We start from the raw sequence: 25291 nt of genomic DNA on the forward strand, positions 1-25291 counted from the left end.
ATTGTTCCTGAGCACTGAGCAGCCGGAAGGAGCGCGGCTCGTTTCAGGCACTGCTGCATGCGACAGTGGTGCCGGTAGGTCCAGAGCTGCTCCGGAGCCCGGTGCCGGTGTGCACGGTGTCACTGAGGAAGAGGAGGAGGAGGAGGAGGAGGAAGAGGGAGGTTTCCACACAGGAAAAAACGTCCGTGGGGAGGTTTTGGAGCCAAACTGAGAAGTCCACTGAGAGGCGCGTCACTGGCTGGATACTGATGATCGTAAGGAAATGAATGGTGAGTCTGAGCAATCACAGGTCGCCGGGTCTGCATGTGACACATGCACACCAGAGCTTTGTTTCTCGCCTTTTCCCCCCTCATCTTCTGTGTATCAATAAGTGACAGAACATCTGTGTGATGGCCTATTGTGTGGTTACCTCAATGGTCCAATGGTCAAACTAAGCTGAGCATCCAGCTCTGGACATCTGATACAACCAGGTATCATTAAAATTGGAGAGCGACTCCAAGATGTCAAGTTTTTCTTGCGCATGCATTTTTTTTTTGGGGGGGGGGGGGGGGTGAATTTTTAGCCTTTCTTTCTTCCTAATTTATTATTACTATTGTCATTATCTGCCTTGTTAAAAGCTTAACTCTTCTAGAGCTAGTGCAAGGCTTTTAAAAGATCTGCTAATATAGTCTGCAACTGTTAGGACTTCTTAAAAATGAAATGACAGAAAGGTGTTACTGGGACAAATCATCCCACAAAACCCCAAATGTGTCTTCCCCCTGTCTCCACCCAGAAGCTCTCTGGGAGTCCTGTTCAACGCTTTAAAAAAATGATCACTCTATGACTTGTTTCCTTGCATTTGTGCTCAAAATCCCACCTTTCTTATTATATCAGTTGTGTCAAACATACGGACTGCAGGCCAGAATTGGCCAGGCTGAGAGTACCTTCAGGCTCACAGGATGACGTTGCAAGTTGTACAAATTACTAAGAAAACACAAATGTTAATGTGCTTTCATTTATTTTTTTTAGATTGCTTTGTTAATAAAACAGTGTTTGATAACTCTCTCTCTCTCTCTCTCTCTCTCTCTCTCTCTCTCTCTCTCTCTCTCTCTCTCTCTCTCTCGGTTTATATAACAACAGCTGAGAGATCAGTGAAAACTACCTTACTGTTACTGAAGTAGATTTACCATCAAATCCGCAAAATGTTTTTCTTGACATCTCAGTTTTATGTTCAGCTTTTGCTAAAGCAGTAACATAACTCTTTTGCACTAAAACAAATGTGAATCTTAAGAGTTCTCAAGAAGAAGAAAAAAGTGAGAATATGTAAGGGTTGATATGCTAACCATTTTCCAAGTCCGGCCCAGTCACTGTCCTGTTGGGAAGAACGTTGCTCCTGAACTGCGATGAGTCCTCGATGTAAATATATATCTGTGAAATCACACGAAGCCAGACATGTCACAGCTACCGTGCCACGGCGCAGTACTCTTTGGAGAACACACGTGTTTCACACAGACGGCTCTAGTGTGAGCCAGCAGGCTGGTATATGGCCAATTGGCCTCTCATGTGGACCACTGGGGGAAGAGAGTTAGTTCCCTGCAGAGGAGGCAGTGAGGCTGCCCTCTCTTTTTTTTTTCCCTGGGGAATATCGCCCCCCCACCCCCACCCCCACCCCTCCTCTTCCCTCAGCTATAAAATGGGTAGAGTGGTTAACAAAGAGATCCAGATAAAGCTCTGTCAATCACTCATATGTCATTGCTGAAATGGCAAGGTTCCCCAAGTACGATAACGGAACAATTTGTTGGGATCTTTTTATGTCAAGCTCATACAACAAACACCATAAAACCCCATGTCGCAGCCACACATTGTATAATCTTTATGACTTGTCCCTTGTGTCATTTTTATATTACATAAATAAATACGTGTTACGTCTCTCTTCTTTATTCCTCACAGAGCGCGTCGTTGCAGCATAACACAGCTTTCTAAAGGTAAGACTGAAACTTGCAAAATTTTCCTTTAATTTCTATTTTGCCGCTTTGAACCGTCATTTAGCATAGTCACAACACATTGCCATGCCGAAACCATCCCGGCTTATGAGATTGTGTTCAAAAGCTTGCACAACTGTTGCCACGATGCTCCAAAGACAGTCTGATAACATGATATGATGTGATGCTGATGCAGACGGCAGTGTTTTGTCAATACAGACAGCTGTGCTATCCTCACTGGATTATACTGAGATGCCTCTGATATCACAATGATGGAAAAAGGGGCATATTCTTTCTGGGCTATGTTGTTTGATAGTTTGTTTGTGTGAGCAAAGAAGATATGAAGGCAACAAAAAACAAATAGTTTAGCATATATTTTTTTTTTTTATCATTCCGTTGATTCCCAAGTCATTACTGGGCTGGTGTATTTATATGTTGTGGATATGTTTTTTCTGTGGGACGTCAGGTTTCGCACTCTTGACTATGGCTGCACCGTTATCCAACGCTGGCTTCTTTGTTGCTCCTCTGGTCGGCCCTTTTGTCAGAGGGGAAAAAAAGAGGCAATTCAACAGTCAGTCGCTGAGTGCGAGCATGCACTCCAGCATGCGACCACCATGCACATACAATCACCCGGCCATTTCCATATTTGTGCCTGAGATCTGAAAGGTGGGGACCAGTGTGTGTGTGTGTGTAGTGTGTAGTGTGTAGTGTGTGCGCTCGAGGAGAGGGGCCCTCTCTTCTTGTGACTGTGTATTTTTCCTCCTCAATCCATCTGTTCCCTCAATCTATCAGCACCCAGTTCTCGGAGGAGACAGAATTTAATTAGTACATGTGGCACGGAGTTAAAGGACATTGAAACATTAAGTAGCTGTATTTACTTGTGAAAAAGCTGCATCATTAAGCTGGCTTATTTGAATAAGTGATCCAGTCATGCTGGTGTTACATACTGTAGCGCAGATGGCTAAAGCTTGATAACAGTAAATGTAGTCCATTAAAGATTCACAGGGAAGGTGTTGTGGCTGAGCCCGGTGAAGAGTCTCCCCGCAGGAGGCTGGTGTGGGTGAGTCGCCTGCACACAAAGGTTCATATTCACAGATAAATCTATTTGGTTTCCTTTTATGTGAGGACAACAAGAATCTGTGGCTTTCAACTTGACCTGCAGGCTCACAGACATTTATCGAGCGAGATTAATGATTAAAGGTCAGATTGTAAAGTCTTGTGCAGAAAACCAGCATATATATATATATATATATATATACATATATATATATATATATATATGTGTGTGTGTATATGTATATGTCGGGTCACTCCAGGAAGGAATTTTTTTCCATTGTTGTGTGAAACGTCTTTGACTCTTAGGGTAAATAGAGTAATTTCTTATCATATTTAAAGTAGGACAATATGTTCACAGGCAGGTAAAGGGAACAGTCTTACATCTCGACAAAAAAAAACAACCCTATAAACAATAGCAAAAATTAAACCCACGTTAAATCTACCTCGCACATGAAAATTTCAATATGCTTGCCATTAATCGGCACTGTATATATTAACACCTTGACACTTTTCTTCAGCAACACTATGTAATTTGCAAGCATCTATGAAATATAGAGCGCCATTGAGCGTGCGAACTGATATCAACCTTTCAGATGACATCGCTGTTTTGTGTGTCTCAGCAGGGTTCACGGTTCCAATTTAGGAGCTTTTGATGTGACTCTTTTTGTGTCTTTGGCTCCTTCCTGGCTGAGCGGCGCCGGGCTTTCACGGTCCAGGATTGTGCTCTCTTCACATGTTGCCATGACACCTATTTGGAATCTTTTGTATATCTGCAGCTAATCAGATGTCAAGGGAAAAAAAAAAAAAAAGCCATGTTTTTTTTTTGTTTTTTTTGGCTTAATGAGTTTTATTTGTCAGTGCATGGTAAACGATCACATAACAGCTTTATCTGGCAAATGAAAGCTCGGCCATTCAAATGAAATGAGGTTGTTCTGATTTCTGTGTGTTTTATTTTATTTTTTTCAACACGGGATTCATTTCCGCATTATTTCAACATAGCTGTATATTAATACGTTCATTTGTTAATTACTGTCATGTAACCAGCGGCCTAAAAGACGCGTTGTTGTTCAAGATGCTTTCGTCTAGAATTGGTAAAACGGTGATGAACAAAGAGCATGTGCGATGCGTCTGGACGGTGTCACTCCAGAATATGGATTTGTTACCTCCTTTAAAGGCCAAAACCATTTGTTTCCTTGACAGTGCTTTACCATTGATTGGCAGACTTCAATGTACAGAACACCGTTTCTTTTGTTGCAGTAACAAAAGTATTTGACAAAACAATTTTGTATGCGGGAATTAAAGTCAATGAGGATTCATTTGTGCACAATAGAGGTCCATGTAGGGGAAGTTTATCTTGGGTTATCAAGCAGCGGCTCAGTTTAAAGGTCTGGTTATTTAATGTCTTACGGCCGTTTTGACAAAGCGAAAGAGGATCATTAAAGAGTAAATAAAAACAGCCGCTATTAAACTTAATGTTGTTGCTGTTATCTATGGTGTTCAGCATCATTTCTCTAAAAAAAAACTGATTCCAATCAGAAATAAAACCCTAAAAACAAATACCCGTTTCCGTTCAACTTTAATTATTGCTCTCAATGTTTTATAGTGTGAATTGTTGCTACAGATGGTAACATATAAACTGGGCTTTTTCTTAGGCAATTTAATTCTTTCCTATCATCTATAGGTGGAAATTAGCTACTAATTCACTCACTTATAATCCCAATTAATCATTGCACGAAGCATAACTTTGATTGGGTTTTTCCCATAATCACATTTTATCAAGACTTTTATCAGAATTATAAAGCAAATCTTACTTTAGGCAGTCTCCAATTATATATATCATCTGTCATAACAACACATTGGACAACACTCCCAGAAATGAGTGTGTTTTCTGGTTAACAATAGATTCCTATCAGGGTCCATTATGTGTCATGCGTGTGTATTTTTCTTTTCTTTTTTTTATATTGCTTTTTCACTATACACCGTAGTCACATGCAAAGCTGGCCTACTTCACCGTTTTTCTCCGATAACAGTGTGAATGCTTTGCATATGAAAAAATTATTCAAGATCTCAACATGATACTGGCTATATATAAATGATAAGGCTTGTCTGCAGAATATGAACTCCACATCCCACAGCTTTCCCAGCCTGTGTGAAAGATAAAAGCGACCCCCGTCTCTGTGAAATGCTTTGGCAGCTCTGTCTCTGCCAGCAAAACCCGGCTTTTGCGAACTTTCAGGTGGCATGGGAAAATACAGTCATAAATAAAATATAGAGGCATGAATAATTTAGGTGAGCATTGTGATTGACATGAGGGTGAGAGTACCTGATTATGCCTCCACAGTGTGAGACTTGAATTACAGCAAATCAAAACATCAGTCTGAATGCGGGAGCGTCTTCGCCCGCACTTGTTTGCTTTGGAGGATTTTGATCACCGCTTGTAACAACAAAGATGGTTAAGATGTTGCATGAAATGTCCTCCTGAAGATTACTTTTCTATTTAGGCGTGTAGTTTCTATACAAAACCCCCCCCCCAAAAAAAACATGTTGCTTGGTGTGAACCTTGTATTGCAAATGTACCGTCTTGTCTGGAGCCAAACAAGTTCACAAGCTCTCGGCTCTCAACAAGTTCTTGCCAGAATATTCTCATTAGCAATTTACCACAGTGCAGTTTTACAAATTCAGAAGACTGCTGGTTTCCCCCGTCTCATTGGGCTTTTATTCAGAAATTACAGCAAGAATTTGTGTGGGGTTTTTTTAATGTGCGATTTCAGCAGTAGCCACTTTCTTGTTCCCTGTGTCCACGTGGTTAATCGGGAGACCTGCTCCCTCCATTGTTCTGTGAGCAGGAAGAGCAGATCAATGATTCCCAGTGTTGGTCTTGTACTGTAGCTGCAGAATAGTGGCTGCAGCAGGCATCACCAGGCTGCAGCTCCTCCGTGTGCTGAGTGCTGAACAGTGGGCTACACTCCCTCCCCCTCTCTCCCTCGCTCCCTCCCTCCCTCTCTCTCTCTCCTATACACCCCTCCTTTTCATGTGTGTGGAGCAGATCTGTCTGCAGCCTCAGGCAAGTGCAAGTTAACAAATGTACAGAGCGCATGTGAAGTCTCATTTGCATAAATCTGTAGATGTCGCAACATTCCCATAAATGGATTCCTTTGTGTTTAATTGTGGATTCTCTTCAAATTATTATTCCCTGTGCATATCCTTGTGTAATTCCTTCAAAGCTGGGAATGGAAATCACTATATTTATTTGACAATTATCATTGTTCCTTTGCATGATTTCTCCATCTGACCTTTATTGCACAGGATTTTCTTACTGCTCTGTACTTGTTGTTGCACACACACACACACACACACACACACACACACACACACACACACACACACACACACACACACACACACACACACACACACACACACACACACACACACACACACACACACACACTTATTTAAATTACTGTACGATCTAAAATAATTCTTTCCCTTCATTCTTTGTTTCCATTTATTTGATGTTAAGCATCCATTGCACGTAGTTATGTTTACTCTGTGGTATCTGTGTGCGTATGCTCTGGAGAGACCGTAGCAAATGAATACAGTATGTTTATTATATTTTCCCGGAACATGACGGCAGCACATACGGATTAAGGCAGATGGCCCCCTGACCCCCTCATAAAACGCTTTCTTGCTGTGGCCTTTTCGTGTATAATTTATTAACCGGCCTCACCATTTCTACAAAACAGTGTCAATGAATATGTGAGCAGTGTGTTTGTGCTCTCTCAGTGGCAGGGATCCTCCACTGACATCATCTGTAGCTGTATAATCATCCAGGCCACAGCCTCTCCTCGGGGGAGTCCAGCTGAGACCGAGTCTCTCTCTCTCCCTGCCTCTATCTATTTATTTCTCTCTCGCTGCCAAGCTTTCGCTCTCTCTCTTTCAAGGTTGCCGTTTATGGCTGAGTGTGACACCAGTGATGGATGAGTTCGAACACAACCCCAGACCGGCCGCACGGCCGAGGAGCTTTTGTGGTTTCAGGGTTTGTCTTTGCTCTCTTGATTCCATCAATTGGATTTCGCTGGAATGCACCTTTAGTGGACCAAGAAGAGTCCAGTGCAGTAAACGAAATAATTCAATAAGAAGAGAATTAAGATGAAGAGATCTGCCTCGCTGTCTGAGTTGTATAAATGTGTGTGTCGTCACTGTGGAAATGCTGGCAGTCAGTGAGCTGGTCAGCCATATTGAATGACATAGACATTTAGTGGACACAGACAGCAGAAGGAAGCTCATCTCCCTTCGATCCATACCTGCTCCACCTTTTCCCGCTGCAACATGCATGTTTAGCAGTTGTTATTCTTATGTTGTCAAAGAGTGCAAGTATTTCATTTACTCACTCACTATCTATTGATATCACCATAGACTGTGCGATGAAATTGTATCACAAACTTTTAGTCACAATATACTTTGATCAATAGTTTACATCATTTCACAATAGTATACTGTACATTTAAGATAATATTTCTAGCTTTGAAAAATGTAATTTTATATATATATAAGTGTGTTTTGTTTTGTTGAATTGTAAAAACAAGACGTATTACCTAACATGGTTTCTCTATTATAATAAACTGCCATAATGTACTGATACGCGCAGAAAACAATGTACAAATTGTTTCCTCACCAAACTTAATATAAATAAGTTTCTTTTTTTTTAATGGTCATTTTTCACATTTCTGGCTGTCAGTCCAATTTTTGCCATCCTATTTCTTATCTTCACTGTGTCTTCAGGAATTGTGTCCAGTTTTCAAAATGCTTGACATCAAGGCTGCCGTGCCCCCCCCCCCCCCCACATGACACATTCCACAATTAGTACTTCCATCCATCTTTTATTACACTTTAATCAATCCAGGGTCGCTGATTCTGGATGGCTGTGGGTGAAGGCAGGGTGCATCCGGGACAGGTTGCTAATCACAGAGCCGTGACAAGGGAGCGAATAACCACACACTCACTTGAATTGAATACAATTTAAATACTTCCATTCGCATATGTTCCATATCCGCCCCCGCCGCATCACCTTTCAAAATGAGTCTGTTGCGCCTGTTGGTGTCAGCCACCCTCAGCCTGCTGCTTAGTCAAATAAAAAAATACTTGCTGGGTCCTTTCTTAATATTTTGCACATAGTTGTATCACTGTAGCGTTGCTGTGACATAAAAGCTGAGCTGTCAGCGCTGCGTGGGTCCGTCTGAGTCACTCATTAAGTTCAGCTGAAGTTACGTCAAATATCTGGGATTGAAATAGTGGTTTGCACACGCGTTATTTTTGGACCTAATCAGCCAATATTCCAATCTGATCTTGTCATTTGCATTTGGTTTTATTATTAAATTCTTTTTTTAGCACACTCACCTTTGAGAGAAGCTTGAGTTTCTTGAGTTTTGTTTTTTTCAGGCTCGCTCAGGGTTAATTTGTGACCATCTCACCTCAGCTTGTGTCCACTCTGAAAGCTGATTGGCCGGATGCTGATTGTTCCAGGAACAGGAGCCTCTGGAATGGGTGAAATTGCAGCGCATTTGTTCATCAAATGACACGTTTGACATCCTAACAACGGTGCGTGTTCTTCTACATGCAGGGAGGGTCGTTACCAACAGATGTTATTTTCAAGAAACTGTCTCCTCCCGTCTTCGGTGTCCTGCTAATCAGGTGGTGTGTGTGTGTGTTTGGCCTACTCCTTCTCTTTCTCCCCGTCTCGTCACGTGATCCCCTTGTATGATTAGCATGTTATCCATTAATTCCAATCAAACTCTCAAAACCTATCGGTGATATGTTCATGATCTGTTTTATCCCACTGACTTGTTATGATTTGTCAGGGAAGCCAGCAGTTGTTCATCTTGCTCAGCCAGAGGGGATCTCTTTTTAGGCCCCAGAGCACAAAAAATAGCAAATAGCAAAATGCCCATTGTGCAGCTTTTACAGGAAGAAGCAGGGCACTACCTCAGATTGTGGCTTTCAGACATCCATCTTGCATTGAAGAAACTTAATGGCACAGTTTTTCAGTCGCCTAAAATGTGAAAATATAGCCACGAAAAACATGTAATTTGTCAATCACATGTTCTGCAAAATTGGTTATGAATCACTCAGATGGCCAGCACTTTAAATTTTCTTCAAAAAGCTATCCTGGGCTTGTTTTTTTGTATTTTTTTAAAAATGAAAGATATATTTCTACATACCTTTTCTGACATTCAAAAAACAGAACTGTGTGCTGGTTAGCATGTGATAGAGTATCCATGCCAACCGATTTTAACCATTCAGTCTACTCGAGCTGTTGCCCTGGATTGCTTATGGCTCAAACCGAGTCTGCATTGTTTTTTTGTTTTTTTTGTATACCGTACAAACATTTGTTGATCTCTCTCCGAAGGGATGTCCTTGATTTTAGGAGGTGCCTCAGATTTTTCTGTGTGCAAGGTGTGTAGATTGTCTGTGTGGCTCGGGCCGCTGCACCACGCAGCAGGGGAGGGAACGGTAGTTGGACTTGGCCATGCTTGCATAGCTGATGTGATGATGTATTTCTGTGCCAGTATCGGCTTTGGAGGAGAGACAAGCTGTGAACCACTGGTGTGGGGACGGTACAGTCTGAACATACTTGTTTCCACTCACCGTGTTTGAGTCCTGCCTACTTGTCTCTCATGGCTCTGACAGTGGACAAAGGGGTCTTCTGCAGATCTTGTCCTCAACGACGACAGATGGCATTTTGATCTGTATACCTCAGTGTCTGGCTGATGAATGCATGATGGAGACGCTTTGGTCCATAACCTAATAAAAAGATAAACTTACCATCTGCTCTGTATGAAATTTGAACATACTGCGAAAAGGCTGTGTTGGGTGTTTGGAGGGATAACGACTGTGCTGAAGGTGATAAACAAGGTGGGTGCAGTGATTAATCCTCGGTTCAGTCCTGTTTCTTTCATTAAAGGCTGTGATTCATGGCCAATGTGGCTAAAGAGTTGCTGATATGTTGTCATGAAGTCAGACGGATTAATGTTTGAGTGAAATAACTGAAAACTCTCGATAAACGCAGATTGAGGATGTTGCTATTTTACCTCAACGCGCTGGCGTTATGTTACTAATGTCTAAAGGACAATGACAGAAATGACTTTAGTGGGGTTTCTTTTCACCACAGATAACCTCAATTATACTATGGTTGCACAAATGAAAATATATTACTTGCAAACGTTCCTTTGTTTATTTTTGCCTGCTGTCTTCAATTTTCCTCAATGCGATAAGAAAGCCTCTTGAAGTCGGAGCAAATATAGGTCACCGTCACTGGCGTAATGGTGTAACAAATGCCATCTCTGCAGCTTATGTTCTGCATTTTTATGTAATAGGGAAGAATGTATGTGTGATGTTGTTCATTGGGAAATCATTAAAAGAATGCAAATGAGGTTGTCTAATAACACATTTCATCAAAAGATCTGGGGAAAGTGATTAGGATAACAACTAGGTTGAACAAAAAGGTGTGTGTGTGTGTGTGTGTGTGTGTGTGTGTGTGTGTGTGTGTGTGTGTGTGTGTGTGTGTGTGTGTGTGTGTGTGTGTGTGTGTGTGTGTGTGTGTGTGTGTGTGTGTGTGTGTGTGTGTGTGTGTGTGTGTGTGGTATCATGTAGTTTTGTTTGAGCATGTTTGTTTGTCAGCGTTACAGCAAAACCCCCAGCCACATTATTTTTTTATGAAACTTGATAGATGGGTGTAACCTGGGCCAAGGAAAAACCCATTGAATTTCTGAAGTGGCTCCTGGACTCCTGCCTAATAAATGCCATCTTAAAATTCAGAGCTCGGTAGTAAAGTTCAACAAGCAGTTCTTAAAATACAAAGACTTTTTTTTTTTTTTTTTTTTTTTTTAATAAATCACAATCCTGATTCACAGATATCAGCAGGCTTCGGTAGGCACAAGTGTGTTTTCACAACAAAAATGTGGATATCTTTATCCATAAATAGAACTGTAGGTGTTTTTATTTGGATTGTTTCATTTTATTTTGTCTTTATACATGTAAGCATTATGTTGCAACATGCAACAATACATTTCTGTTGCATTGTAATATATATATATATATATTTACCTTCCATTCTGAAGAACACAAACACCTTTGCACGGTAATGGTAAAGATTTCACATTGCATCAAAAGAACTATAGTGCAATATTGCAAGAGTTAGTAAAGACGAGCAGATAAAAATATATATTGGTCAGTAATGTAAAAAGCTCTGTAGACACAACCTTCAAAATGCACTACAAATGTAGATTTGTTTCAAAAAGAAGGGCTGACTAGACTCTTCTTTGTTTTAAATGTATCTAGATCAGATTTTTTTCCAAATGTCCTTCTCTGTATCTGTCCATCTTCTGTAGCTCTCTCTAAAATTCAGAGTCATGGGAAGCTGGCTGAAGGCGGTGTGCGATCTGGACAGGTCACCAGTCCATCACAAGGCAAAAACAAAGACAACCACAGCGGGATCATAAACAATTATGTTCGGTCCATTTTCAGCTTTGCGAATGTTAAATTAGGCATAATGTTTGTTTTGTCATCGCTATCCTTTTTCAATACTGCCTCACCCAACTCAAGGCGATGGCGCTTATCCCAGGTGATAATAGGCGAAAGACCACCGGTCCATCACAGCCCAAACACAGAGACAGTCCGACTCACTCACATTTACATCTCCAGGATATTGTCGCCAAGAGAACATGCAAACTCCACACAGAGGTGGAGATGGCGAACCGCCACTACACCATCTTGTGCAATACAACAGGGAAACGAAACACATTCAGAGATCAATCTGAGACCATTATCTGAATACGATAAGCATTTTGTAGTAATGCTGTGGAAGTGGTTCAATTTAAGATAATGTTTACGTCAGGTACTTGCTAGATTACACACAGTTTATGTTATTTGACAGTGAAATAAATATTTTACATACATTGGAACATATATAAAGGCCTAAATTACATTTTATGTAAATCAGGAAATTTAGTTTGGCTCGTCGTTTTGCAATCGGGCATGTACTGTCGCTCTCTTTATTGTTCCGCTCACATTTTTTACTTGGTATACTTAGACGTGCATACTATCTAAGTCCTGATATTTTGTATTTATGTTTTCAGGCAATAGATAACAGAAACACACTAACAGAATGACAGCACAACCTTTTCATGTAACATTAAAAGTGAAGTGAGACACACATTTTTAATGCGTCATGATGAATAGTCATTAAACCTCTTTGGAAATATTGAATATGAACATGGTATTTTTTTGTTGTTGTCTATCAGAGCAGGCTGTACCAAAGTGGGTGGGCTGCAGTGGAGCGAGCCAGACCAATTCAGTAGCTCCAGAATACAATGCAACAGCATACTGGAGTGCTATCTTACTGGATTATATTAAACTGAACAAGCCCTTGTGATTCTATGTAGAGTCTGTTTAGCTGCAGTTGTGTTTAAATGCTTATTTGTTCTTTTGTTCCGTCCGATTCAGTCATAATGACCAACTGTCATTAAATCTCTGGAGAAGAGACTGTCGGAGTGAAGTCAGAAGTTGTGCTTCGACTTCATTGTTTGCAAACGCAGGAGTCATTTCAGTGGCATAGAATTAATCTTAAGGAGTTACAGGGGATATAAAGGGATATAAACCCTTTACCACTAACACTTTTACAGATATTTGCTAGAAATGCAGCTCAAATTGCTTCACAGTTGAGAACAATGATGAAAGAATGACATTAGGACCAATAAAGAATTAAGAGCAGTGTGAGCACAGGTGCTCCGTACTGTTGTGATGTGTTTTCTAAAAAGCTGTTTGAAATTCATACGGATTTCTGAAGGCACAAGATGGACTGGATGTATTTCTGCCTTGTAATGTGTCTCTCTGGCTTAACTGTGATGTAAAGTATACAAGAGCGAGGTTGTGTGAGGAAGAGGAGACAGAGATAAAGGAGGAGGAGGAGGAGGAGGAGTGCGGTGCTGTAGAGCCGAGGTTCAGCGAGGCCACTGGTGAGGATGCTCAACGTTGCAGTGGCAACTAAAAGTAGTCTTAAAGAACAAAGAAACAGATTTAAATATAATGATTAGCACTGTCAGTCTCTATAATGGCTACTTGGAAATGTGAAATCTGAATGTGTAGCGTTTTGAGGGATTCTTATGACGAAGCTGTGTTAAGTAACCAGTTCTCATCACGAGTTTTGTGTCCTTGTTGTCGCATTTTTTTTATATGTAATGCGTGTGTATGCGCCATTTGTGTCATTTGTTTGTGATGACTGTGATAGAGCTTTGAAAACAAGCCTCCGGGCTTAACGCCATCCTGCGAGAGGAAGCACTGGACCTTTTATGTTGACATACGATCCAATTGAGTGCAAGAATGATATCATGGCCGTTTGGCTACACAAGCTGAGGCTCCACTAACTCTTCAGCAGAACTTCCTGCCATAGGAAGTGTTGTGAGCAAATTTACTAGAGGCCTGACAGATCCTATTTCCTGTGGACGAGCTCGGTAATGTTGATATTTACTAGTCAGCCTCTTCCAGGTAGACGGTGTCTTCACAGAAACATTTCCAGGCAGGGCTTTCGAGGCTGTGTCAGATATTTACTTACATGTGTTGTGCCTTTAAGTTGGGCTGTTATTTTGGTGCTTTTATTCTCTCAGCCACCGCTTTCTTTCTTCACGTTGTTTCTGGCATTGCATCTGTCCCTATTTCTATTTCATCGCCGGTCTTTCTCTATTTCACCTCTCTGCCCCCAAACAACCCCCCCCCCCACTATTCCCTTCTGAGTCCCCCTCCTCCTAACATTTCTGGTATACCCTATCACCCTATTTTCCTGCGGCCCTACATCTTTTATATACCACCACCTTCCCTTATCAATTTCTTCAACATTTTGTCTTTTCTCCCCCACTACACCTCTCCCTCCTCACTCCCCTGCCTGCCCCCTCCCCTCCCCAGCTCATGTTGGTAAAAATATCTGCAGACAGCAGGAGCAGAGGCACGCCTGACTCTCTCTCTCCCTCTCTCTCTCTCTCTCTCTCTCTCTCTCTCTCTCTCTCTCTCTCTCTCCCTCTCCCCCCCCCACCCATGTGATCTCACAGGCTGTCTCTGCTCTGCTCCACTCTGCTCCAGTCAGGCTCCTGCCTTTCAGCCAGCTGCAGCTAATGAGCCTTTGTGTGGCCAAAGAGAAGGAGAGAGAGAGAGAGGGAGAGAGCAACACAGTGACAGAGAGGGAGTTAAAGTGAGAAAGACTGTCGTCTTGCAACAATAAAGCATATGGTACGGACAGTGCAGTCAGAGCTGGAAAATTACTAGTCTCTCTCTCTCTCTCTCTCTCTCTCTCTCTCTCTCTCTCTCTCTCTCTCTCTCTTTCTCTCTCTCTCTCACACACACTCCTGCACCCTTTTTTTTTTCCAATCCCCGTGGAACTCAGGGGTCTGTGCAAGTCAGTGGACTGAAACAAAATGGGAATCTCGTCATTCATCATGTTTCACCTTTTTTGAATAGCCACGTTTGTGATTGGGTGGCTGTATTGTTGTGAGAAGAGGTGAAAGGAGTCACATTCTGCCAGTGGATACAGGTCAGTTGTTACTGTGAGGGCACACACACACACACACACACACACACACACACACACACACACACTGGTCACTGTAGGACTGATGTGTCATGACTTGCTCCAGATGCCATCGGCTTGTTGGCATCACTTGGGATGAGTGTTTTGAGCCTCGTGTTGTCAGATGGGTTTACTGTGATTGAGGGAATCTTGTGAATGACGAGAGAAAAATAATTGTCTTCCTAATGCAAGCGTGCTCCAGCTCCGTGAGCACAGTTGATTAAAGAGAAGAGTTGGTTTCCACAGCTGATGTGTGTGTGCACACAGAGGCAAACACAGGGAGGGGCTTTCCAAGCTAGCTTTTGCTGCATTATTTTCTCTGGGATTTTCTCCCTTGTAACATAGTGTATGATGCCCAGCCGTGATTAGTGGTGAGGCAACAATGAAGACAAAGAAAGAGCTGTTGGAGACAAGCGTCAATCTGTGTTTTTTATTTAGCCATGATGAGGGAGGTTCACCCGAGATTACCCAGAGCTCCGTGGTTTATGATGTCATGCCCATTTCGTGGCTGGATTTGAACTTTTCATAACGGGATGCAGATGACCTGGTAATGCTTCATTCTGTGAAAATCTGCTTCCCTTTAAGATATTAGCCCAATCTGGCCTAACATTAGTGTGTTATTGTGATCATTCCCCATACACATTATGCTTCACGGGACTCACTGCCATATGGGAAAGCACTAGTTGTGAGAGTACATTAGAATCACCATGGAAACCACTTTTGGTATCAAAGCCTAGTGCAGCATCAGCTGAGGGCTAAACATATGAATAATATGTTTTCAACAATGCTCTCTGATTAGGACCCTCACTAGGAAATGGGATCAAATTGCTCAGGTCATTTTTTTAGGTGGAAATTTCCACTCCTGTTCTGTAACATGCGTCGTGAAATAAACCTCTTTTTTTCAATGACACCAAGGTTTTTTGCCATTTCCAATCTCTTAAAACAGGATTATGTAAATCTTGATCTACTTTTTTCTGGTCGCATTTCTTCAGAAGAGACTACATTGATCTTCCGCTGCTTTGTGAGGTAGTTCACTTGTGGGTTTGACTAAGATCAGGGTGCAGCCTCTTATTTCTCTTGCAGATTAATACACCTGAGTGACTCCTCTCTCCTCCACTTTCTCCCTGATAGAGGATGCCTCACATTCCTCGGTTGTAGGTAGAGTTGTTGACTCTGGAGGTTCTCCAAATGCTGGCAATGCCGTGTCACTGCACTGAACAAGCACAGCCTCCTGAGAATAATGACCCTCTTGCTGGCAGCACTAGTCCTCTCTGGGTTGCACCTCTTTTTCAGGCAGCGTGTCTCTCAGGCAGCATTTGCATCTGTAATGACTTGATAGCGGAGCCCAGATGAAACGCTGTGGCTGTCTGTGAATGGAACACCCCCACAAGCTGCTCTGGCAGATAGACAGAGTGGGACTGGGTGAAGACGCACGCTGTCTTTACTGAATCCAGGTTCTGAGACAGAAAGCAACGAGGGAAAAGCTGCCAGTCATTGCAATCCGCGTGGTGCAACTGCAGGACTGTTTTTGTTCCTATTTCTAATTGTGACATTACATGTTCCAGCAACTGCTTTTAAAAACTGGGAAGCAAGGCTCTGCAGTTAAACGCATTCCATCTTTACTATGTCATCATCTGATATTATAAACAATTCCTCCAATAATACATTCCATTGCGTGCTGAGTGGCAGCAGGATATTATTGACAATGGGGAGAAAAAAGCAGTATTCAAAATGATTTACTGTTTGGTAGTTGTGCTGCGGTTTGTATTAGAGCCAGTTTCAGTGTAACAGCAATTAGTGTAGAGTATTTGACTGATGAGCTTGTTCTTGTTTATTTCTCTAATTGCATCATCAGTCAGACTGAGTTAATGGACCCTCTCAATTGACATTGAAGTGGTCTCTAACACTTGTGTTACAACAACCTCCATGAGAAGAGCAAACTACCAACATTTAGCCGGAGCAATATGCAGATTCTTCTTTTTTTTGTTGTTGTGAAGTGTGCATAACATTGCTGCGCCCTGAGCTGCTGTTCAAATGTTCATCACTATGGTAGCTGCCAATGAAAAGTATGCTGCATCAATGTGATCATATTCCGACAACCCATTGATGTTTTATAATCCTGATTTGATTTGATTTTGATTTTGACAAAACCAGTCTACTGTATCGCATCAGACTTAACATAAGATCGTTACAGGTACTGGATATCTGTCACAATGCTATTTGACCTCTGGTGCATTATATTTACATATATATATATCATATATCTTTTTTTTTCAATGATTTCTGTTTAATAAGCTTTAAGCCAGTGTGTTGTCATTTTTCTGTCTGTTTGATGACGCAGGTATTGGATGTAATCATCAGACATGTGGATTATACCCGTTCACTGTACCCTGTATAATTTTCCCCATGACAGGTCACAGAGCAAGACAAGTCGGTCTAGTCTGTCTTTTGCTTCAGCTGCTCAATCAAAGACAGTAGAATTAACTTTCTGTGAGCCAGACGTAGTATGTAATTAGCAGCCTTCTCCTTCCTTCTCCACTTCTTTGTGCCAAGGTGATCAATGGCCCGGGGAGCGCCTGGGAGCTGGGACAGCAGCAGGAAGAGACTGTGTGTGCGAGAGTGACAGTGGCGGTGGTTGTGGTGGGCGTTGGGGGAGGAGGGAGCCACTGCTAATTAAGTGTGTTGAGGACTAGGAAGGTCCTAACCTGGATATTAAATAATGTGTGGCCCCTCTGCTGTCTTTCGGTTTCAGGTGCAGATGCGGCGGGCCATGAGTGGAATACTGAAGAGGAAATTTGAGGAGGTGGAAGCCTCCTCCTCCCCGTGCTCCTCCGTGCGGGAGTCTGATGATGAGGTCTCCTGCAGTGAGAGTGGGGATAGCAGCGACAGTGTCAACCCCTCCGCCTCAGGCCCTTTCACCCGTGAGTGCCTCTGTCTCTTAAATTCATGCATAGTGCTCAGTGTGTCAAGTGTGTGCTATTGACAGTAAGATTAATGTCATCATTTCATCTCCAGGAAAAAACAAAGTGAAAGCACAGAAAAAAAGAAAAATGTTTTTAATCAAGATGGAACTAGCACTCGGAGCCAGACTGAATTTGTGGGAGCAGGATGCAGGTCAAAGGAAACAAATCTGCATGTCTGTTGATAAGGAAGTACAACATGACTATACAGAGGCGGCTGTGCCTCGGAGAGGAGAGGAGGCTGAGTGATGCTAAGAGTCTAGTGCTTTAATAAAGGGGAAACATGCACAGGCAGCCTCCCTCATTAGGAACAGCATCAGCATACAGGCGCAGCCAGATGAATGAGCGGATGCACCGTCTCAAGCTGTGTGTGAAACACTGCTGGCACTGTACATGTAGCTGTAGAGCTCTCTAAGAGCAACGAGCAGCTAAACGCGAGCCTGTTGTCTGGACCAAAATATCTGCTTATATAACTTCTTTAATTAAATAGCGCTGTTTGAAAAATAGACGTATTACTGGTTGATGCAAAGGCTAGTGCAGCAACTAAGGGTGATTAATTATTCAGAAGCAGTCAGGGTGGTATATTTTCACTGTCTCATTCTAGTAAAAACAACTGCACGCGGCTGAAGCACATTGAACATGGAAAAGCAGCAAATATTCACATAAGCCAACAAATGCCACAATAAACCATCATAATTAATCCAGTTTAAGGGTTAAAAGGTTAGATCATTTTTGAGTGAGTTCATAAATAATTCATCTTTGAGCTTGGACTTGAACATTTTGAGCCCACTAAAATAAAAGCTGACCTTGCCCACTTCGCTCATACAGTCTTACGAAATACAAGTTATTCTACTTGGCTCTCTCTCGGCACATTAATGCATTTGATTATCATTGTGAGCATACTGTAGGTTTTAATTATATTTTACTCAACTTTTATTTAGGTCAAGGAGAAATTCTTGTTATTGACCTGGATATGTCTGCCAACAAAAATAAATGAAAAACAGAAATAGGAGGGTAAAGCTAATATGTGAAGTGATATATATATATATATATATATATATATATATATATATATATATATATATATAATATATTTATAATATCTTCATAAAAAAAGAAATTATATGTGTGTGTGTATATATATATGTATATATATATATGTGTGTGTAAAAGATGATTTAAATGAAGCAACAATTACACATCGGAAATCAGAAATTTGATATATAAAGACAAAAGACTGAATATTTCGGTTCCACTTTGAATTATGAATTTACATTTATGAAAGTTTCCCTAATAATTTTTGGCCTGAAGTGACTTTTAATGGGGGAATTCAGTTTTAATGGAAGATAAATGAGACGCACATTATGTGTCCTCTACACGCTCTAAAGATTAAAATGGCGAAAAAGTAATAAGTGACTCATTTTAGGAGTTTATATGAAAGGGAACATGAGGGAAAGAGATTATTTCTAGTATTTATTCATGACACTAACACAGTCAGATACTTACTGTAGTAACATCTAAATGACATGTTTTTAATGTTTTTATGGAAGGAAACTGAACACATTTCACACAAATTCCATCCGACGTTTTCTCATTTAAATGGTTCCGGTCGAGTTCAGCACAGCGTCGACACTAAATGCACGTCGTAATGATGCAGAGATGCAGATTGTGTGAGTGACGCGCAGACTGGGTGACAGGGCCTCCTTGAATGCAGCGATGGAGCTGAGACATAAGTGTTTTCCGTCCCTGGAGGCTGCACTTGGCCTCGGTGTCAGCTGCAGCTGCAGCCGCCAGTAGCCGGATGAGGCAGGCGACTCCTGTGAGGGGATGTGTGCCTGTAGTGGCCGACAGATAAAACAGTGAAGTCCTGAGTGGCTTTACTTTACATTCCTTGTTGGGGTGAGGAAGACATCTGTAATGTGTTTGTTTTGAGTTTCGCTTCTGAGGGTCTTGAAACCTTTAAAGGGTAAAAGCATGAGTATATAAAAACAAAAAAAACAAACCTGTAAGATGTTTTTTTTTTTTTTTTTCATATAGGCTCTTATATAGAAAGCTGATTACCTCGCCCTTTGCTGCTGTTAATTGTTTTGACACCTGAAGCAAGCTGTTTTTTCATTTCTTTTTGTAGATAATGAAAGTCGGCTCTGCTCAGTGCCTTCAGCCTGACAGCTCTACATCTGTAATGAAATGCATTGTCCCCTATGCATGGGGAGGAGGGCTGCTGGAACCAGATGGTTTCTATTTGTCCTGTCTGTCTGATTGGGAGGGGGGCACCGCTTCCCTGAACCCACACTCCTCATCTCTGGGCCAGGCAGGGGATTATTTATGCTCCAACGTTGCCCTCCTCTTTGCACCTCCCCCTTACAGAGCCGCTCTCCTTAAAAAGACACGCTGAGGACGAGCATGCCAAGTCGAAGCTCACAGAAATGCAGAGAACCTTACCAAAAAAGATATGCTGGAGCCGGCTGTAAAGCTGACAAGAGAAGATTTTCTCTTTTTTTTCTTCTTTTTTCTTTCTTTCTGGCATTTAAGGACAATATAAAACTGTACTCCGCACTCGCTGGAGAATGTCATTTATCTTAACAGGCTTTACATGGCTATAAAAGTGTTGTACTCCAACATAAAAGAACATATAAATGTTAAAGAGAAAAATCAACAGTACTTTAAGTGCACTTGACGTGGCGATTTGCTTTTGGGGCTTTAATTCATCCGACATGAGATGAATGAATTGTCAGAAACACTTTACAACAAAAATGGCGATCATATGCGGTGTGAATCTTTTTTTTTTTTTTTCTTCCTTCTTCTTTAACATTTCCATCTTTCTTTGCAGCTGACTCGATACTGAAGAGGGAGAAGCGCCTGCGGACCAGGCGGGTGCATTTCGAGAAGGTGACGGTTTACTACTTCAGCCGGCGGCAGGGCTTCACCAGCGTGCCCAGCCAGGGCGGCAGCACACTGGGCATGTCCAACAGGCACAGCTGGGTCAGGCAGTACTCCCTGGGTGAGTTTGCCCTGGAGCAGGAGCGGATCCACAGAGACATGCTCAGAGACCACTTGAAGGAGGAGAAACTCAACTCAATCAAACTGAAGGTAAAGAAAGCTTCCTTGTTATGTTGTTGGACGTGTGGGAATGTTGAAAGAAAATCCCTGTTTAATTGATCCAAAGTGAGCTCGGGCTTCCTGACAGAATGTGAAAGATGTCCGACTGTACACATTACCCGTATGAGCAGCATTATATAATCATTACCTTGTCTGCAGAGTTGTCTGCTTGTTGGTAGTTTGTCTCAGCTGTTTTGTTGCTTTCTAAAATTCTGACTCTTCCAAAAAGTGCCAACATCCGGATTAAAGGGCGTTTTGCTCCATCAAATTCAGACATTATTGTGAGGGCCACAATATCACCCTCACTTGCAGAGGGCCACAGTAACATGTAACTGTATATCTGTAAATGAAGTTCTAAAGATATTCACCCATGTATTGATACTTCATCATCTCTCCTATTTCATGAATTATTAACTAATTGCAATCGACATCTGGTTAGAATTGGGTTGAATTAACGTCCCTCCATCGTTTGTGAAACCAATGACTTACTGATTTATGGAAGTTGGTTAGCGAGCCGCACAGAATGGAGATGAGGTCCACATACAGCCCATATCTGATCTGAACTTAATGAGCTAATAAGAAATTATTAGGAAATACAAATAAATGTGACAGAGGAGTTGCTCTTTCAAATAGTTACTGGCTTTTACCTGCCTTAACCAGTAAAATGATACAGCAACTTATTGAATCTAATCCTAATTTGTAAGCATTCAATTAAGTGGGCCTTTTACATAGTGCTTCTGCACCTCGTCAAAGTGTCTATCTGTACATAACTTGAGATGACTTCTCGCAGTAAAGCAGTTTTCTTTTATAGGTTCTTGGTCACCAGATGTAGACACAGTATTTGTGTAAAACTGCTTTGTGTTCTTTTTCCCCACCTTGTCTCAGCTGACTAAGAACGGCACAGTGGAGTCCGACGAGGCCAACACGCTCACAGCAGAGGACATTTCTGACGACGACATCGATCTGGACAACACCGAGGTAGACGAGTACTTCTTCTTGCAGCCTCTCACCACTAAAAAGCGCCGGGCACTGCTGCGCTGCTCTGGGGTGAAGAAGATAGACGTGGATGAGAAACACGAACTTCGGGCCATTCGCATGTCCAGGGAGGACTGTGGCTGTGATTGCCGAGTTTTCTGTGACCCAGAGACCTGTGCCTGCAGCATCGCAGGAATCAAGTGCCAGGTAAACCCCTCGACACTCAACCCCTTTACCTGCCTGCGAGCCGACAGGGTGAGGGTTAGAAGAGTGGTAACGTTTGGATTTTTTGTTTTGTTTTTAGGTGGACCGCATGTCGTTTCCATGCGGCTGTACAAAAGAAGGTTGCAGCAATTCAACGGGCAGAGTGGAGTTTAACCCCATTCGCGTTCGAACCCATTTTTTGCACACAATAATGAAGCTGGAGCTGGAGAAGAGTCGTGAGCAGCAGCAGCCGTCCCCGACCAACGGTTACCATAGTGAATCTAATGACCTGGGAGGCGGAAATCCTTTTGCTCAGTCACAACACAGGTTGGAGTACTCTCTGTCGGACGCCGTTCCCACGGCCAGCATGCACCTGCAAGCCCCAGAGGAGATAGAGGAGCCCCTGGACGACGAAGACGAGGAAGAGGACGAGGATGATGATGAGGAGGAGGAGGAAGAGGAGAATGATGATGACGAGGAGGACGAGGAGGACAGCAGCAGTGTTTGCAGTGGGCTGTCTGACTCCAGCACGCAGAGCCTCGCGAACAGTGACTCTGAGGACGAGGAGGGGGACGAGGACGGGGAGAAGACCGAGAACTTCGACGACGGCATGCCGACGCCGCCAGTTTCTCATCCGGAGGTGTCGTCCGTGCTGTGCTACAATAATGAGCCCGTAGCACGCGATAACCACATGAACGGAAACACTTATCTAATGAACTCTTCCCCAGCTGAGTACTATCAGCTGGGGAGCTCCGGCGCCATCTCCAATGGCCAAATCTCCCAAGCCAGTGAACCCTACAGGGAAGCCTTAGCATTCCACGATCCAGTGAACACGACCAACGGCAGCGTAGCCCAGGGACCCTTCAACGTGTCTGCCGAGCAGTACACAGACTACTCGAATCAGGCTGAGGGACAATACGCGGCCAGTCACCACTTTACTCTGAGCGGTGGGGCTCCTTCCACCCCTCCGACCTGCTTTGCACCCGATCAGAAGATCTTGTCCAAAGCAGCGTTTGCTGAGCAGCCGGAAAACCACAACCAGACACAGTTTCAAAACTACCTGAACAATAACAAGCAGGATTCCTACAGTAGTCACACCTCATGTATGACGGCTGACGAGCCGCCGCAGGGATCAGGTCTGAATGGACATTCTGACCTGACCTTACTAGCAAACAATACTAAGAACCTCCCTTTACCAGACCATTGCCCTGAGGTCGCAGCCATTTAGTGGGCCTCCCTTTTTAAAGTGTTCTTTCTTTGTTACGTCTTTACTTGAGCCTAACTTAGTGGTATCTTAGGAGAACATGGATATGGCCTTCTTATTTTTGATTTATTTTGCATCATCTGACCTTAAATTTCAAAGCAATTTGCAGCTCTGACATATGTTTTCGTCTGTAACTATGAAGCCATAGGTTCATGAAGAAAATGGTTATGAGGAACTAGTTTCTCCACGACAGCAAGTGTTAAACTGCAAAGAAGACTGGCTGAACTGAAACGTTGAAACATAGTTTATGTCATGATGTGCAGTGTATCCTGTAATTTCAGATGTAAAGTTCTAGTTTTAAGCAGATATTGTACTGTAGATGGGATTTTTTTATGTCTATTGTATGTGTCAAATGTGCAAAAAAAAAAAGGTTTATTGTCAGTTATTTATTGTTTCTGAATTATGTGTATACTTATATATTGTAAATGTTTTGATAACAATACGCATGCTGTTTTGGGAATCTTAGTGACATTTGGGAAAAAGATTGCCACTGTTTTATATGACTAATGTGTTCGATACATAATGCTCATTTCTCTTCTTTTTGTCACTATTACATGCTTTTCTATGGTTTGAAAAGCATGAAAGAAAAAGCCTGAGACTTATTTGTACGTTTGGAATATCAATGGACATGTCGAAATCAATTCACAGCCTTTTGCACTGATGTGTAGGGGTCCAGTGGCATGCAGTTGGTTTTAAAAACGTGCCCCCCCCCCCCCCCTCTCATAATTAGCATGTGTCAGCAGAAAGATTTATTCTCTGAAGCGCGTCATTAATACAAGGATATATTTATGAGACGCTCAGAGATGACAGAACCATATGATTATCATACAATCGGCAGACATGGTTGAACATGAAATGTAACATCACTAAAGAGAAAACATTGATTCAAACAATTTGTCAGTGCTGGTTATCTTTCTGATTTTGAATGCAGTGTAATACACACTCCACTTTTTTAACATCCAAGATGTTGATCCCACAGAGACGTTGATTTTGCTTTGTTGAAGTGCACGCGCTCATTAAACACACTTGCCTCGCTTGAGGGGAAAAACCTCAACAAAGTGGACTAAGATAGCCTTTAATCGACTGCTGTAGCACTTAATGTATGTTTTTAAAGCACCAGTGAGTTTGTTAAAGAATATGCCAGTTTTAGTAATTGTATACGGGGTAAACAGATCTTCAAGGTTGACAATCAGAGCCTTTTTTTCCTCCCAATGTGATTTTACCTAGAAGCAGTACAAAGTCAGACAACATGAGTCCTGTAAGCCATCAAAATGACATGACAGCCAGATATGAAAAGCAATTGTTTACCAAAAATGTGTAAATAACATTTTAATGCATATTTATAAAATTACTGAAAGGCAAACGTGAAGCTCGGCAAATGAGGGACTGCAATAACTTTTGTGAATACTACTACTGTTGTACTGGAGTTCTTTACCTTGAGCTCCTTGCTTCTGCATGAATTCAGAAAACAGCCCCTCTTTCAAGCTTGCAAATATCTGCAACTTCATTATAATCAGAAGGTTTAACTACTGGGATTTTCGGTGGCTCCGTGGGACCTCTCGTGGCACTTTGGTGGGAGAGGTTGCGCGCGGACTGCTTCCAGGCAATCAGTGGCTTCACTATAGCCTATATACAGATTAATTGTGCCAAAGCATTCTGTGTGGCAAGGCTACATATAATAACACTGCATCCAGTTAGGAATCCTGTATTTGTTTTTTTCAGTATTTATTATGAATGATATATTGAAATGTGTATTTATTGTGGTTTACTAAAAGTCTGTATTGGGTAAATTGCTTCACTATCTTAAAAAAAGAAGAAAAAAAAAGAATTGTCTTTAGTTCCATGCTGGTTGTGAGTTGTAAAGCTTCATGTGCCTGATTTATTTAATTCTGTTTCATATTCTGTGAAACGCATACGTTTTGCACAAATAGGTAGTTTTTTTCAGCGTGTTTTGAACTGTAGATAGAGCCAATTTCATTTCTAGTTGTTTCACTTTAATATTATTTTCAAATAAATTTTATTGAAATTTCTGTTGTGACCCCAATTACTCCTAATGTCACATAGATGCACACACATCTCACCACTGATTCACCATTGTGTGAACGACTCAACGTGGTTGCAGTTCAATTTTGTGAGTGCGAAGCGCCCCCTGCAG

General features: G+C 42.0%; 1 protein-coding gene across 1 annotated transcript; it reads left to right on the forward strand.

Moving 5' to 3' along the window:
• Window positions 1–24941, forward strand: csrnp3 (cysteine-serine-rich nuclear protein 3). The gene is made up of 6 exons (XM_080478019.1): window positions 1–269; window positions 1930–1964; window positions 17387–17555; window positions 20425–20684; window positions 21579–21875; window positions 21973–24941. Exons 3-6 carry the CDS (start codon window positions 17393–17395, stop codon window positions 23098–23100), a joined length of 1848 nt encoding a protein of 615 aa, XP_080334145.1. The 5' UTR covers window positions 1–269; window positions 1930–1964; window positions 17387–17392; the 3' UTR covers window positions 23101–24941.
• Window positions 24942–25291: the final 350 nt, after the last annotated feature.

This window comes from Lipophrys pholis (genome assembly GCF_963383615.2).
Source record: "Lipophrys pholis genome assembly, chromosome: 13".
Lineage (NCBI taxonomy): Eukaryota > Metazoa > Chordata > Actinopteri > Blenniiformes > Blenniidae > Lipophrys > Lipophrys pholis.